This window comes from Salvelinus namaycush, chromosome 11 (assembly GCF_016432855.1).
Source record: "Salvelinus namaycush isolate Seneca chromosome 11, SaNama_1.0, whole genome shotgun sequence".
Classification (NCBI taxonomy): Eukaryota; Metazoa; Chordata; class Actinopteri; order Salmoniformes; family Salmonidae; genus Salvelinus; species Salvelinus namaycush.
The window spans coordinates 1,429,265-1,446,827 of NC_052317.1; the positions used below are offsets into that span (position 1 = coordinate 1,429,265).

At 42.7% G+C, this 17,563-nt stretch overlaps 1 protein-coding gene and 1 non-coding gene across 4 annotated transcripts; both read left to right on the top strand.

The window, feature by feature from the left end:
* Positions 1–4,761: 4,761 nt before the first annotated feature.
* LOC120055701 (ATP-binding cassette sub-family F member 2-like) lies at positions 4,762–15,625 on the top strand. 3 transcript variants are annotated; one of them, XM_039003606.1, is made up of 15 exons: positions 4,762–4,842; positions 6,021–6,199; positions 6,415–6,627; positions 7,093–7,275; positions 7,600–7,771; positions 8,097–8,192; positions 9,492–9,594; positions 12,319–12,414; positions 12,605–12,724; positions 13,236–13,325; positions 13,480–13,590; positions 13,839–13,901; positions 14,129–14,257; positions 14,552–14,755; positions 15,082–15,198. In XM_039003606.1, exons 2-15 carry the CDS (start codon positions 6,064–6,066, stop codon positions 15,196–15,198), a joined length of 1,833 nt encoding a protein of 610 aa, XP_038859534.1. In that variant the 5' UTR covers positions 4,762–4,842; positions 6,021–6,063. The 3 variants fall into 3 exon arrangements, with proteins under 3 accessions (XP_038859534.1, XP_038859535.1, XP_038859536.1); XM_039003607.1 differs by having other exon boundaries at positions 4,807–4,842; positions 6,036–6,199; XM_039003608.1 differs by lacking the exon at positions 4,762–4,842 and having other exon boundaries at positions 6,064–6,199; positions 15,082–15,625.
* On the top strand, positions 8,403–8,516 carry LOC120056333. Its single transcript, XR_005477781.1, has one exon. It is a non-coding gene; the product is annotated as a small nucleolar RNA SNORD89 (small nucleolar RNA).
* Positions 15,626–17,563: the final 1,938 nt, after the last annotated feature.

The window sequence follows — 17,563 nt, forward strand, 5'->3', positions numbered from 1 at the left end:
GTAGCTAACTTCAGAGATAACCTCTGAGGCAAAGGCAATATCAAAAAAGAAGATTAATAGCCCAGCAGGCAAAATACCATTTACACATGACTTCTTAATGATATACTTTTATGGTTGTAAACTTGTTTTCTGTTTATGCTATTATAGTAACAGTGCTTGACTTGGACTGAGATAGGTTCCAGTACTCATTTTGGGAGCCGGTACTGTTTATATTTAGGTGAGCTAATATTCTATAAGAGGAACAGGAGCTCAAGCAGTAGAACATTTTAGGTGCCGGTACTCAGCTCTGGTGAAATCCTGCTCAAGTCAAGCACTGGATCTCAAGGTGAACTGCACGCAATATACTCCAATGGGTGAGATTGCACGACCTCCTTTGACACGATGTTCCTCTCAACAGGTGCACAGGTGCATCAGAGCCTAAGGGGAGACAAACTCCCCTTCCTCCCCATTCGGAGCCCCGCGGCGGCCCAGCACCTCAAGGTAAAGTCTACTACAGTCCCGTTCAAAAACCGAGGAGGAGCAAGGCCCTCTTCATGATATTAAAATACCTCTATTGTGGTGGCAAGTTCAATTGAACAATTTCTTAAAAACTCCGACTTTTTTCTGAATGTGAAGCATTCGTCAGGGAGAACAGCCTGATTGTTTAGAATATTGACATATACAGGTAACTGCCAAAATAAAGAAAACACTTGAGTAAATGAAGGATAGAAAGTATATTGAAAGCAGGTGCTTCCACACAGGTGTGGTTCCTGAGTTGATCATCGTGCTTCGGGTGTCCAGTTGCCCATTATTTTGGCTCGCAGAAGAGATCTCAGTGACTTTGAAAGAGGGGTGTCAAAGGAGCATAGGGGGTGTAAAGGCTGTGTGTATCTCAGTCACCAGATCTCAACACAATTGAACACTTATGGCAGATTCTGGAGCGGCGCCTGAGACAACGTTTCCTACCACCATCAACAAAACACCAAATTATGGAATTTCTAATGGAAGAATGGTGTCGAATCCTTGCTATAGAGTTCCAGGCTTGTAGACTCTATGCCAGGGTGCATTGAAGCTGTTCTTGGGGCTCTGACGGCTCGTTGTGGCCCAACGCCCTATTAAAACACATTATGTTGGTGTTTCCTTTATTTTGGCAGTTACCTGTGTATCTCTTCCTAAAGCATATCCACACACAGATGACAATGTTCTTGATTTCCTCAAACATTTCACACACCTGCATGTGAAAGCTGACTGGCATGTGAGCGATGTGTGATGTTGTTCCCTGTTTTTGGGAGCATCTTCCAAGTGCTAGTCACCCTTGTAGAAACCCTTTTTTTGTCACTCCTGGTCCACCATACTAGTAGGTTGTTGGTTCATTGAGGACGGAAATCATTTTTGCAAGTGCAGAAACACATTCTCGCCTTTCTTCATACTATTTGTAAATGATATATCTTTATTAAACATTGTTCAAGTCCTTTATACTTGATTTGATTTATTAGGGTCTGCAATAGCCGACTCCAATGGTGACAGCTAGTCTTACTGGGGTCCGATACTATTCCGGTATAACGAACTACTTATTATGCATTTTTTGTCTTATCAGGTTCCAACACATCTAGTTACTAGTGGAAAGACTGAGGACCATTTGGGGACAAGGCCACTTCTTAATGTTGGAGTTCAAGTTATGATCGACTATCCTTGGGTTTGGAATAACACCAATGAACATGAAGCTCTCACACCGTTGATCTCCAAGGTATCTGTGCAGTTTCCTTCAGAGACCATGTTCTTACTAAAGAGTGTAATAAAATTGAAACCTCTGCAAGAAAGCATCTGGTCCTCTTTTTTCAAATAGGACTCTTTATTCAAATAGACTGGGGTTAGATTGGAATTTTCCTTTTGGGGACACTGCTTTCAGTTATGGCACATAAGACTACTTTGTTGATACATTAACAAACCTTCTACAAAGGGGTGGGTCCAATACTGGATGCTGATTGGTTAAAACCGCTAATTGGTTTCAAACTTAGCCAATATGGTTTTGGGAGTTGTGGCATGGTTTCAATGACTCATTTTTTAAATACCACTTGTGCCTCAACCAGCCTATGACTCAGCTGGCCTGCTTAAACCACACTGAAACAGGTGCTCAACATGACGTGAAACAATCATTAGCACACCATTCAGTCTGGTTTAACCAGGCTGTGACTCAGCATGTGTAAAGCTCTAAATTGAAGTCATTGATAATGACATGCCTAAATTGTACTTCTTGCACTTATGAGTCAAAATGAGGATGGGGAAAGGACATTTCAACAGGCGCTCCCACAAGACACAGCCAGCGTTCATCAATACAATGCACGATTCATATGAAAGTGTCATTCATTTGTCTTAGAAAACAGGGGGTGCCAGTGATGATATTTACTTTGAGGATAGTTCCTTGGTTTAGTATTTTCTTCTTGCTCTTTGGAGTGGAGTTTCTGGTGATTGCGCATTTGTTGATTTCTCCTCTGGAAAGGTGAAACCAGCTCCTGCAGGGTGAGTCAAGGTGGTTGTATATAGTATTAATAAACAGCTCAACTTAAGTTACATTTCAATACAGTACATGTAGTCCTACTGATCTGAGGGTATTCAGTAATTAAGGACTTTATGGGCTGTGAAATTATGGCTCACCTCACTAGCGTGATGATCATGTCGTAATGGGGTCTCCTATGACAGAGTAGCAGCCAGAGCAGGAGCGCGAGGGTTTCTTGAATGAGTCATCAGTCCCCCTTCTCCTGCGAAACTGTCTCATGCTGACGTGTTGCGTTTTCTCAATCTGCGGAGGACAGTGAACCAACACTTACTGTTTACTATATCTGTAGGTATAATTCAGAAGTTTACCCAAATCTTCCATTGACATCAATTCATAATTCATGTGAAAGTAAAGACTAACACACAGATCTGAAGTTAAGCTTGGGACTATAGGGAAAATAAGAAAATCAGCAAATTTGATTATGATCAGGTGCTTGCTTTTTTGTAATTTTTTTTGTTGGCGGGACATGCATTCAGAGGAACTTTGTGCTTTTAACCCTTTGATGATTATAATTAACTGTTAAATCATCTCTGTAGCTAGTGCCCCTACATGTCAAACCTCTTACATGTTACCATCCTATTCCAAAGCAAACGAAATGAAATGCTGCAATGAATGTCCCACATTAAAAAAGTTTCCTCTGATCCAAGAGTCAAAGAATCAAAGGATTGCTCACCAATGTTAGTCTACTCATCAAAAGCAATCACAAAGAACAATGTTACTCCCCAAAAACTTTTAAGATAGTGAATAAGAAATCATATAACAAGCTTACCATTTCACCACTTGTTTCTATGGGCACAGATTGGATTGTAATTATTGCAATGGTAAAAATGACCAATGCCAATGATACCCGCTGCATTTTGTCTCTTCTGTCAAAGCTTGTGGCGGAGGGAATCTGCTGTGTTCAAGACAACCTTAAATCTAAATGTTACAGCTGGGTGGGACCTGTTCTAAGCCCTTCCTTTTTGTGACAAAGGAAGCAATATTGTGATGTGGTTGTTTTAAGGTAGAATGCCATAGAAAAGCAGTATGTTGACAAGTGAATACTTCCTTGAATTTATGTTTAACATATTAACACCAATATTTTATCACAAATCAAAACATGCAACCTATGCCCTTGCCTCAGAAAGTGTATATTCAACCGCCAGAACGGAAACTTAAAGGGTCAATCTGCAGTTCAAACAAGCGGTCACTCTCAACCAGGATATAGCCTACACTGTTTGTTTAATTATATTGTTTACAAACAATGGAGTGAAACAAGCTTATATTTTGGGTTCTGATGGTATTACTAAACCGACTTCAAAACGCAGGTCTCTGTGTGTGGTTATCACGATTTGTTTGCTCGTCACCTAAGGCATGCGATGCATGCATACTAACTGAAGTCTTGCAGGTGTTAAAATGGTTCAATTCATTTGTGCATGTGCCAGGTGATAGAAATCCTAACTGTAGTACAGGTGCTCCAAAAAGTTGGGTAAATAATACTTTCCTGTGGATATTTTTCAGACAACCAGTACAGTAAGTTCAAATGTAATTTTATTCAGCATTCTTGCTTGAAAGGAAACTATCCACGTTTGCAGTGCTTTAATTTAGACTGTGCCCCCAGAAAGCTGGTATCACAGTCTGATTTATTAAGCAAGGGTTAACCCTTGACCGCTAAACCATAGTGCAATTTCTAAATCTAGATAGATGTATTTGGCTACGGATTATATGTATTTGCTGTTGTTATGATTGAATGTTGTCATCTTGTCATATATATTTTTTAACTGATCCAAACCAATATAGTAACTGAATTTGAGATTTTACTCAATATGAGAAAACATGTAATTGTCAGTTTTCTTCCCGAATCGACTGAATTTAAATGGAATTGACTGACCCCAACCCTGCTTGAGTCTTTAGATGTGTAAATAAGCTCAATAGTTACAAATATTTATTTTAAGCCTAATGAATAACAATCATTATTTTTGTTTCACTGGAGTTATATGTAGCCTAAAACGTGTTCCAATAAAAAAAAGTGAAAATTCTGCAAAGCGGTAACCATGAACTGTCTGTGAAAAATGAGGTCCACTCTATCAATGATGATGCAATAATGAATCATTTCTGGTCTTTATTTAATAACGTTCAAGAAGACACAATGTCCCACAACCCTTCTTATTTTACCCGCCCTTTATTAAAATGAGAAAGTAGGTCTAGGAAGATAACTCGGCATTTCATTGGTTGGTGAACCGGCATTGGGACACGCGACAACGAGCTCATTCTTTCTTGTGCGTTTCCAACATCGTCGCAGCCGCGGGTGAACAGGGAAAAGACCGGTAAGAAAACGCCAGCAGGATATTAAAACGTATATATCTAACAGTCACAAATAGTGTTTAAATCTTTTTGGATTTAGTAAAAATGTATCTGATAAATTGTTGGCAGGATCTGTTGTTAGTTTGGAATTGTTTGATAACGTTAGCTAGCATACAGGTAAGCTAGCTAACGTTAGTTTCTAGTTACCACACAATGCAATGAAAAGAGGACCACGAGTTTCTCGGCATTAGCCACCAGCTATCTTACCGGCGTCTGTGACTCTAAAATAATTTGGGGATTTCTATCCAGTGGGATGATTGGCATCTGACAATTCGAAAGATAACAAAGCCCACACGGACTTCCTGGATTTGTGATAAAATTGCTTAGCTAAATTACTAGCTCGAGATTCGGAGGTAATTTGGCTAGCCAGTTTTAGCTAACTGGTAGGGCCTAAATATTTCAGTCACTAAAATACAATGGCCCAGGGTGCCAGTTTAACAGCTATGTAGCTAACGTTCATTTGCAGTTGGCAAACTGATTAAATGCTGATAGCTAGCGAACGTTAGTTACAGTTCTGATCGAGTATAACATAGTCATGTAGCCAGCCATGGTAAATTAAATGGCAGGAAAGGAGTATGAGGACGATACGTAAGATTAGCCATACTAGGCCACCTGGCTAGCTACCCCAGTTATTCAGTGCTTACTGTTATGCTGGAAGATGACTAACTCAGCTGACCAGGTAAAGGATACTGGCATTTATAATTCAATGCGCAATATGATTAGCTTCCTAACTGACGCTTGCTAGTTGCGCAATATGATTAGGTAACTGCGCGTAAAATCTATCCTCGGTCTAACCATAGATGGATTAGCATTTTTTTTTAATGTATCGTCTTCGATTGCGATTCCGACTAAAGCCAGATCAGGCAGAGCTTTAAGAGGGTTAGGTACATTTAATGTGTCATTTGGCTGGTCAGCAACATGCTTTCATGAATGAAGATAACAAACGGGCGACCCTTTCCAACCAAATTGATATTACTTCCATTTGTCTTGGTAGTGGTAATGAGGTGTATCAAACAAAACGAAATGGCACCTGCCTTTTGGTTCACTGATGACTGCTTACCATATTAGCTACTCCTGATAATCCAGACGCAGGCAACACAATGTTACTTTCTGAACCAGTTTTCCCAGCTTTGATCCCCAGCTCTCTGTCTTCAAGTTTAATTTTGTCGAGGTCAGCAGCAGCCATGCCTTCAGACCTGGCCAAGAAGAAGGCGCAGAAGAAGAAGGAAGCCGCCAAATCCCGCCAGAAGACAAAAAAGACTGAGGATGGAGAGGGAGAGAAACCTGAGGACGGCCAGGAGAATGGAGCCATAAGCAACGGTAATAGTTGATAATCATAGAGCAACTAAAAAAGGGCTTAAGTTTAAATCCTCTTCACTGCTAGTTCAGGTTTCAGGAATGTATTTGTATTCCAGGTGGTTGTTCTCTCATGTTAAATGGAAAGGCTGGTATGCAGATTAGTGTAAGTAGAGATAGGTAACCCTTCATTTGGAGAAATTACTTACTAAATGGCCCTCCGTGTCCCCGAGTTACAGGTATGGAAAGCCTGACCAAGGAGATGGATGAGTTTGAGCTGAAGAAGACTGAGGCGCGGGCGGTGACTGGCGTGCTGGCTTCGCACCCCAACAGCACAGATGTGCACGTCACCAGCATGTCGCTCACCTTCCATGGGCAGGAGCTGCTGCAGGACACCAGCTTGGAGCTCAACTCGGGCCGCCGCTACGGCCTCATTGGCCTCAACGGCACCGGTAAGTGGTTACATCACATGGGGTGTGTTCAGTAGGCACAAAGAGGAAGTAAGCGCTTTTAATGTGTTTTGGGTAAGAATTTATCCGTTAAGACCTTTTTCATTGGAGAACATTTTGTTATGGTGTGCTCTAATGAACCGTGCCTTTGGGACACCTCGGTTTGCTACGTCATTGGTCGTTTTCGGCGTTAGTCACACCTGTCCACATGGGATATCTTTCAGCCAACTCAGCCTTTATCTCCTCGGGACATAATATACCCTAGTTTTCCCAGGAGCAACCTCTAGCTGGGGTAGGGTTACTTTTTGTGTATATGTATTGGCCCCTTATGACATTTATAACCGAACAGCAGCCGTAGACCCTTTATCTTCTGTGTAGAAGTTTATTTGAACTATCCCCACCATATTTACAAATTTGAGCTCTACGGGGACACGTAAATTACACATTTACAAATCTTTCTCTTTCCAGGTAAATCCATGTTGCTGGCAGCCATTGGCCACCGTGAGGTACCTATCCCAGAGCACATTGACATCTACCACCTGACCCGTGAGATGTCTCCCAGTGAGAAGACTGCCCTGCAGTGTGTCATGGAGGTGGACGCGGAAAGGATCCATCTGGAGAAGGAGGCAGAGCGCCTGGCATCCGAGGACTGTGAGTTGCTTTATAATGGTGGTTTGGTTGTAGTACGGTGAATTACCATGTTACCATGGGAACTGCTCACTGTGGCAGCTTCCCTTCCTGGGCGTGGTTTACTACCTCCCATAATGTGTTCCCTTCATGATGTAGCATCGGGACAAAGGCTTAATTGGTGGGATAATAACCGTGATTCCATTTAGCTCCAACCAGTTAAAATAAGTAAGAGTAAAAGTTTCTCTCCACCCACCCCAACTTATCTTCTCTTCTTATCCTGCTCGTCGCCCTCTTTTCCATTGTCCTCCACCCAAACGCTCATCTCTGTTTCTCTCCCCCCTAAAGCCGAGTGTGAGAAGCTGATGGAGCTTTATGAGCGCCTGGAGGAGCTGGATGCAGATAAGGCTGAGGTGCGGGCCTCCCAGATCCTCCACGGCCTGGGCTTTACCGCCAGCATGCAGCAGAAGAAGCTTAAGGACTTCAGCGGAGGCTGGAGGATGCGCGTCGCTCTGGCCAGGTACAAACCCACCCTTTACAATACAAAGACAAACCTTTACCTATACCAATAAAGCATCTCAGTGCATATTTGGGATCTGGTCCCTTGTTCATAAAGGTTCCAAGTGTAGGCGCGCTGATCTAGCATCAGTTAACTTTCGGATCATAATGGACAGGTGACTTTAGATTTAAAACATCTAATTCACCACCTCCAATAAGACCTACCTGTAAATTGTGTTTTTCATTCACAAATGGCCTTTTTTTTTTTGGTGGGGGTGTTAATAAGCCTATTTTAGCACTGTTATTTTGAAGACCTACTAACCTGGGTTTGCGTTCCTCGTCTCCAGGGCCCTGTTCTTGAAGCCGTTCATGTTGCTGCTGGATGAGCCCACCAACCACTTGGACCTGGATGCCTGTGTGTGGCTGGAGGAAGAGCTTAGCCAGTAAGGCCATTTAGACGTGTGAGACGTAGGACATGACTTTTCTAGAAACAGTTGTGCCTGTATCATTACTTTTAATGTGAAAGCCACCTTAGATTGAAGGCAGGTTTCTTCCATGGCATTTAAGTGACAACTCCAGAGGTAAACTGGAAAATCATGGAACATTTACATGATCTACCTCATTTTAAGCTGCTATTACATGCTGTTATTGCTGCTGTGACATGATGTAAACAAAAGGCCGAATTGTAGTGCCCCTGCCAGGCAGTTTGTTCTCAGTGCGGGGGCGCATTGACAAAAACTAGACCGAAGCGTTTATCTGATCTAAGCAGCATTCCAAAAAGAGTGTAGAGCTGATGCCACAGGGTTTGTCAGTTCCAAGATAACAGATTTGTTTTAGACATTGCTCATGGAGTTTATAGTAATGTGCTAACTAGCTATATACAGGTAACTGCCAAAATAAAGGAAACACTGGTATCGTGTCTTAATAGGGCATTCGGCCAACACAGGCCAGAAAGTCTGGAACTCTATTGGATGGATTCTTCCGCCAGAAATTCGTGATTTCTTGGTGGTGGTGGAAAACACTGTCTTGGGTGCTGTTCCAGAATCTCCCATGAGTGTTAAATTGGGTTGAGCTCTGGTGACTGCGGTGGCATATGGTTTTCATGCTCATCAAACCATTCAGTGACCACTCGTACCCTGTGGGGGGGCATTGTCATCCTATGGGGTCATAGCCTTGCCTGGTGGCTCAAACTGAATTCCTCCGCTGCTCTATGTTCACTGCATGTTTCAGTCGGAGACTGCCATCGTTAGTTGTTTGTGGTGATGTCAAAAGGAGGGGTGTTGTACAAAACTGTCATCAGCGGTTGGATTTTCTCTAACCACTCAGTATCACCGCCAATGACACATTTTCTAAATGCAGCTTTATTCAAAGTATTTAAGAATGTGTTTGTGTTCTATAAATCATAGGGGAGGTACTCGAATCCTGACTCATTGCGGAGAAACTCATGTCCGTGGGCGTAGCGTTTGGCCGGAGCAAGGCATTTGGGTAGCCAGGCAAGGCATAGGTAACCAAAATAATGGCCTGCCCCGCATTTTTAGATGACCCTAAGCATGATGGGATGTTAATTGCTTAGCTAGCTCCGGAACCGCACCTGTTTTCAATATTCTTTGTATCCATCATTTATTAAAGTGTTTCCATTACTTTGGCAGTTACCTTTTTGACTTTGGTCCCTGACATTGTACGGATAATGCCTATTGGTTGTGTAACGTGTCCGAAGTTTCAACCTTTCTCCTATTCTACAGATTCAAACGTATTCTGGTCCTGATCTCCCATTCGCAAGATTTCCTCAACGGCGTGTGCACCAACATCATGCACTTGCACGAGCGCAAGCTGAAATACTACACGGTAAGAGCAACTGCACTCTGTCATGAGCCACCATGGACCAACAAGATGTTTGTCTGGTTTACAATAATTCTCCAGGTCTGAGCAGTTGCATTTCCTGTCCTCAGTTGATAAATAAACACTAGTTCACTAAACTTACTTACCCAAATGGACCCAGTTATAGCTCAGACTTCCACCGTTTACAGGGTTTGTACGGTCATGAAAATACTGGAAAAGTCTTAATTTTAAAATTATGTTTTCCAGGCCTGGATAAGTTTTGGAAAAGGATCAAATCTGAGAATTTTGAAAAGCCATGAACATTAATTTCTGTTGGTGTATTTTATTCAGGCAGTTAATATTATATCAATAAAATTTAAAGCAACGTCTGCCAGGATCGGAATGACACGTTTGTGTGCATCACCTACATGTGTGCGAGACAAGTAGGCCGTTGCTCGAGGAGAGAAACAGTCGGACATTGCAGCAGGTATGCCTAGCCTATGAAATATGATATAAGACTAACTAGGTTGGCAATTCAAAACATATCTTGTACACTATAGGTAACTGTTTAGCTATTAGGGAGTGAATGTTATTTACAGTGCATTTGGAAGGTATTCAGCCCCTTGACATTTTCCACATTTTGTCGCGTTAGCCTTATTCTAAAATCAAATAAATATTTTCCCCTTATCAATCTACACACAGCACCCCATAATGACAAAGCAAAACTGGTTCTTAGACATTTTTGCGAGAGGAGGGAAAAAAGCGTATTTGTATTCAGGCCCTTTGCTATGGGACTCGAAATTGAGCTCAAGTGCAGCCTGTTTCCATTGATCATCCTTGAGATGTTTCTACAACTTGGAGTCCACCAATTGATTGGACATGGTTTGGAAAGGCACACACCTGTCTATATAATGTCCCACAGTTGACCGTGCACGTCAGAGCAAAAACCAAGCCATGAGGTCGAAGAAATAGTCCGTAGAGCTCCGAGACAGGATTGTGTCGAGGCACAGATCTGGGGAAGGGTACCAAAAAATGTCTGTAGCTGGCCGCTCGGCTAAATTGAGCAGTCGTGGGAGAAGGGTCTTGGTCAGGGAGGTGACCAAGAACCCGACGGTCACTTTCAGAAGGTTGTCCTTCTGGAAGGTTCCCCATCTCTGCAGCACTCCACCGATCAGACCTTTCTGGTAAAGTGGCCACACGAAGCCTTTCCTCGGTTAAAGGCACATGACAGGCCGCTTGGCGTTTCCCAAAAGGCACCTAAAGGACTCAGACAATGAGAAACAATATTCTGTGGTCTGATGAAACCAAGATTGAACTCTTTGGCCTGACTGCCAAGGGGCACGTCTGGAGGAAACCTGGCACCATCCCTATGTGGGGATGTTTTTCATCGGTGGCCACTGGGATACGAGTCGGGATCGAGGGGAAGGATGAACGAAGCGAAGTACAGAGACCCCTGATGAAAAATATAAATGAGAACTGTCTTGGTAGATGGTGTGGTCTATAGCTTATGAGGTCCTCTACTTCAGACAAGCAAACACTAAATAAATAAAAATGTAGAGATTATAAGTGTATCTGTCATTTTTTTGTTAAGCCTTTTACAGTAAATACTAAAGTCGCATTCATTCGTGAATTCAATTTCCGAAATGGAACGGTTTACTCCCCCAAAAATCGCTATTTATTCAATGGATGCTTTATTTTTTTATTAAATGCTTGCTTGCATTTCAAATCATGAATGACTCTTATGCTGTGTGACATGAACAAATAAATCATTTATTGATACCCGTAGCCTATATAAGTATTGAAATAGAGGTATTTTAGGTATTTTAGACTAAACAGTGAGGTATTTTAGACTGAACAGGATGTGCTCTTAGGCCTACAGCTCGGTGGTGGTTATACAAGGCTGCTATAATAAGCCTACTAATGATAATGACATTACTTAATGTTATAATGAGATCAAGGAAAATATGTGGATTAATATTATATAATTTTCCAGAATTTGGGGCGGTGTTAACAAAACTAAATAAATAATACCAGGGAGGCTGGTCTAACAAAATGTACTAAGGCATGTCCTAGATTAAATACTGACAGATTTGTGACAAACCAATATGGTGGTTGACTTTTACTATTACGCACATAGGAACATGGTCTAGGAAAAGGCGCCAATTCAACAGCTCACTGATGCGTTTCAGGACCGCAACACGTATCTAACGCGGGAGAAAGCTCCTTTTTGTTCTGAAATATTTTTATTTGTTGCACCATATACTATTTTTCAATAGCACAGGTCTTGGACTGATGGACTGTGCCATCTCCACAGCCTCCACAATGGATAAGTCCACTCACAGGCACAAGTCAGACAGGTGTCTTGTACACTTATTTTTATGTGCTGCTGCTCAACCTTACACAATGACGAGAGATGGTACATGGGATCAGAGCAGCCTCCCAGCGACGATACCACATTACGCTTGCTTTTTTATACATGCATAGACGCCACCAATTGGTGGTCATGGAAATTTGGTTAGATGTCATGAAATTCCATCTGTCAGGATGTGTATTGAACTCTGCATTTGTTATAGTGTATTTTGCCTTGGTGCGTTACTATGTTTTTATGACTTGAATGTAGTAAGCTTTTCAATCATAGTAAATGAAAGATGTGGGGGTATATCCCTTTTTTTAAATTGTTAAATGGTACACAATCATCTAAAAACAAATATTTGTTTACTTCCTCCTACTTCCTTCCTCCTTCCTCCAAAGGGCAACTACGACCAGTACATTAAGACCAGGGAGGAGTTGGAAGAGAACCAGATGAAGCGGTTCAATTGGGAGCAGGACCAGATCAAACACATGAAGGTAAACTCCCCTTTCTGTCACAAGTGCTATGTGAAATTCGGGCTAACGCCAGTAATGTGATGCCTCACCCATGGTGATGGGTTATTTTGGAACCACCTAGCTTGTGGCTGATGGAAGTGTTGGGAGTGAACTGCTTCACCAAACATAGTAGTTTTGTAAACCCTTCTTTCTCTCCTTACTACCCCACCAGAACTACATAGCCCGGTTTGGGCACGGCTCAGCCAAGCTGGCTCGCCAAGCCCAGAGTAAAGAGAAGACTCTGCAGAAGATGGTGGCCTCGGGCCTGACTGAAAGTGTTAAGAATGACCAAGTAAGTCTGTTTAGTGACTTTGACAGGGCTGATTGTGCTTTTCCATATAGGGTAGGAACAGGTGCTCTTTTTAGTATAACAAGTTTGTAGTTTTGGCTACAGCCCAGAGTTTTTCCTGGACAGGCAAGTCACATGATCAGAAATCTATGGACCTTAGTTATAGTGGATATTACTGCAGGCAGGTGACCAGAGTTTGGGTGTACTCTTATTATTGCTGCTGTGGTATGATATAAACAAAAGGCCGAATTATAGTGCCCCTGCCAGGCAGTGTGTTCTCCATGAAGGGGCACGGTGACAAAAAAATTGGTCGACAAGTTTTTCTGATCTAAGCAGCATGCCAAGTAGTGTAGAGCAGACGCCACAGGTTTTGTTAGTTCCAGGATAATAGTAAATTGCAAAAGAGAATCCATAATTCCATAGCTTCCTTCAGGGTGTCACAAGGCAGGAATCAAAGAATAACACCTGCAAACCATCCTAAACTCTTAACTCATTCTTCTTTTCCTTTTTTTAGACCCTGTCATTTTGTTTTCCTCCCTGTGGGAAGATTCCCCCTCCTGTCATCATGGTCCAAAATGTCAGCTTCAAGTACGCTGATGACCAGGTACGTGTTTGTCCAACCTCACTTCTGCCTAACGAATGTTTTGCGTAACTGTTCCTAAAACGAAAGACTAAAGAGAGATTCCAGCGCCAAACTACACTGTATCATGTTTTTCGCAATATTGTTGTCTTATGTTTTCCCTTGTTTGATGATTCAGCCCCATATATACAAGAACCTTGAGTTCGGTATCGACCTCGACACCAGAGTGGCCCTTGTGGGGCCCAACGGGGCCGGGAAGTCCACCCTGCTTAAACTCCTCATGGGAGAGGTTAGTCTTGATATTGTTATGGTCATTTAGCTTGAATTGTTCTCCTGTTATTCAGCCATACCATGACACGTTACCATAAATAGTTTCTAATTAAACATTTTACTGATATGTGAGAATGGTCAATAAGAAACCAAATGTACGCTGTTTTTTATTTCCTGTTTAGTTGCCTATGCATTTCTTTGAACAGATATCCCACAACTGCCATCTCTCCATCCCTACCAATGTCTCCTCATTGTCTTTGTCCTCAGCTCCTCCCCACTGACGGTATGATCCGCAAGAACTCCCACGTGAAGATTGGCAGATATCACCAGGTACCATACCATTAAAGCACACTGGTATCCTGAACTGTCTTAGGTCATTTATTCATCAAAATTGGAGTAGTCTGCGAATTTGAGTGAATCTGTGGTTCCACCAACTGATTTTGTGCATGGTTGTGAAGTGGATTACTTTTTTATTTTACTTGGTTGAAGTTAAGTTTGTTAGACATTTTTACAAATCTCCATAATTCACATAGCTGAACCTACTCTATTTTCTCCAGCATCTAACAGAGCAGCTGGAACTTGACCTCTCCCCCCTGGATTACATGATGAAGTGTTACCCAGAGATCAAGGAGAGGGAGGAGATGAGGAAGATCATTGGCCGCTATGGGCTGACAGGCAAACAGCAGGTCAGTTTGATCCTCAAATATTGTTATATTTAGATAACATTTTGTTTTGCTTTCAAGTCATTTTAACATTTGAGCCTGTCTGTTGTGCCAGGGGAGTGGGGTTTGTACTTTTGGGACTGTTCCATTTGTATCACGAAAGCTCCAAGGGCGGCTTAAGTATGGAAAATAAATAACTATTTGAACCCAGGCAGGGTTGTAGTCAATTGAAATTCAACCCAAGTCGGTAATTCAATTAAACCCCTATATATGAATTGGGGGAACTGTCTTCTGACATTTCTGTTTTTTTCCCCCCAGGTGAACCCCATTAGAAACTTGTCCGACGGGCAGAAGTGCCGGGTGTGCTTTGCCTGGCTGGCCGGGCAGAACGCCCACATGCTTTTCTTGGACGAGCCCACCAATCACTTAGATATCGAGACCATCGATGCCCTGGCCGACGCCATCAACGAGTACGAGGGCGGCATGATGCTGGTTAGCCATGACTTCAGGCTCATCCAGCAGGTGAGGATCGGACAATTGGAACCAGATTTGTTTGAAAGGGTTGCTTTAAAAATTAACACAAATTTACTCCAACCCTAATGGGGGCAATGCATTTGTGGGCCACAGTGTCTGCACATACTCGACCATTCCAATAGCACAACGATGCTGAGCCGTTAAACTCCACTAGTATACAGCAGCGGAGTCAACATTTTGAATGAGCTTATCAGAAATGGCTCTAGTTTACTTATTGGAATTATTTGTTGGACGAACTGGGATTAATGCACTTGTATGTGCTTGTCCTGTTTTTGTGTCACTATTTAACCCCCTTTCTCCTTTGTTTTCCATAGGTGGCCCAGGAGATCTGGGTGTGCGAAAAGCAAACCATCACCAAATGGAACCGGGACATCTTGGCTTACAAAGACCACTTGAAAAAGAAGATAGACAAAAATTCTCATGGTGTATAGAAAATTGAAAGACCTCCCCAGATTCAAGACTGCACTGTCCCAAGACTGTGGACTCCCATTTTTCCCATTCCCTCTTCACGTGGCTATATAACTCGAAGCATGTTACTCCATTTCAAGATGCCCAATTCCTCCTGCTTTTAAAGCCTCTTTATAGGCTGCTGGAAGGTTGTGGTGCGACCTAGTTGCCTTCCATTGCTACCCCCTTCACAGGCATACATATGGTATCTTGATTTCTCAATTAAAATAAATAATTTATCCATCAGTGGTAGAGAACGCGTGCATTTTTCCACAGTTCAGATATAGTAGGATGTTAGCCGCCTGTACCAATTTATTTCCTTTTACTCTAAAATAGCTTTTTATTATTTTGTCATTATTTAACTGTACCTGCAATAATGGGATTGTATGAATAAAGGAGCAAAATAACTGACTTGTTTTGTTTTTAGTGACATGACTGTGACAACTTTGACTAAAGCATTTTATTTTTAGACTTTGGAGCTCATTGTGTATAGGTGCTTTTATTTTGAAGGCAGAAACCAGAAGTGTTTTCTATAGGTGTTTGCATTTGCGTCATAATTGCACGATTGACAACTGTAGCAGGTAAAAATCATTGTCTCATTGGCATTCCGCTAGCTGACGACAACTACAAATAATTTGATATCTGTAGTCCAGCGACGCCAACATGGACATGTAAGCTACCGTGATAGCTAGTTCAAGTTAACTAGATGGTACTAGGCCGGCTCTGACGTTCGTCGGATGTGACAGGGCTTGCAAACCATTAGACTACAAAGGGAAGCATAGCTGAGAGCTGCCCAGTGACACAAGCCTACCAGACGAGCTAAACTACTTCTATGCTCACTTAAGCACCATGGTCGGAAGATGGCGCCGACAGACATGTGAGCTCTGCTTCTAGCTCCTAAGCAACTTTGCTGTATTTTGTTTTTTTGTGTGTTATTTCTTATGTTAGTAGTCCCAAACGTTTTTTGTGTTATTAGAGTTGACTTCTGTTCCGGCTCAGGAGGCGTGCAAACCATCCACCGCATCCAAGTGTATTACTCGCTAATGTTCAGTCTCTGGACAATATAGTAGACGAGCTCAGGGCGAGAATCTCCTTCCAGAGAGATATCAGGGACTGTAACATCCTGTTTCACGGAATCATGGTTCTCTCCGGATATACTGTCCCATTCCAGACAGCCAGTTAGTTTCTCAGTACATCAGACAGGAATAAAGAACTCTCCGGGAAGAAGAAAGGTTGTGGTGTATGTTTCATGATCAACTACTCATGGTGTGATTGTGATAACGTACAGAAACTCAAGTCCTTTTGTTCACCTGACCTAGAATACCTCTCAATCAAATGCCGACCATATTACCTCCCAAGAGAATTCTCTTTGGTTATAGTTACAGCTGTGTATATTCCCCCTCAAGCCGATACCACGACGGCCCTCAAGGAACTACACTTTATGCGAACTGGAAACCACATATCCTGAGGTGACATTTATTGTAGATGGGGATTTTAACAAAGCCAATTTGAGGAAAACACTACCGAAGTTCTATCAACACAGTACTCACGCTGGAAAACACTTGACCACTGCTACTCCCCCTTCCGGGGGAGTTTGATGGCAGGGGTTTGATGGCACAAGCGGGGAGCCCAGCCAACAGCGAGTTGCAGTAGTGCAGACGGATTAGGACCTGCACCGCTTCCTGTATGAGGTAGGGTCGTGCTCTTCGGATGTTGTACAGCATGAATCTGCAGGAGCGAGTCACTGTTTTGATGTTTGCAGAGAACGACAGGGTGTTGTCCAGGGTCATGCCAAGGTTCTTTGCACTGTGGAGTTGTCAACTGTGATGGAGAGGTCTTTGAGTGGGCAGTACTTCCCCAGGAGGAAGAGCAGCTCCGTCTTGTCACGGTTGAGCTTGATCATCCTTGAGAGGTTTCTCCAACTTGATTGGAGTCCACCTGTGGTAAATTCAATTGATTGGACTTGATTTGGCGCACACCTGTCTATATAAGGTCCCACAGTTGACAGTGTATATCAGAGCAAAAACCAAGCAATGAGGTCAAAGGAATTGTCCGTAGAGCTCCGAGACAGGATTATGTTGAGGCACAGATCTGGGGAACGGTAGCAAAACATTTCTGCAGCATTGAAGGTACCCAAGAACACAGTGAAGTTGGGAACCACCAAGACTCTTTCTAGAGCTGGCCGCCCGGACTAAGTGAGCAATCGGGGGAGAAGGGCCTTGGTCAGGGGTGGCCAAGAACCCAATGGTCACTCTGACAGAGCTCTAGAGTTCCTCTGTGGAGATGGGAGAACCTTCCAGAAGGACAACCATCTCTTCAGCACTCCACCAATCAGGCCAGACAGAAGCC

What these genes read in the sequence shown, in the direction of transcription:
- LOC120055701 (XM_039003606.1), top strand. Translation starts at nt 6,064, where the DNA reads ATGCCTTCAGACCTGGCCAAGAAGAAGGCGCAGAAGAAGAAGGAAGCC. An exon ending in ATGCGCGTCGCTCTGGCCAG is followed by an intron (nt 7,772 to 8,096) that starts GTACAAACCCAC and finishes CCTCGTCTCCAG; the next exon opens with GGCCCTGTTCTTGAAGCCGT. An exon ending in GGCTGACAGGCAAACAGCAG is followed by an intron (nt 14,258 to 14,551) that starts GTCAGTTTGATC and finishes TTTTCCCCCCAG; the next exon opens with GTGAACCCCATTAGAAACTT.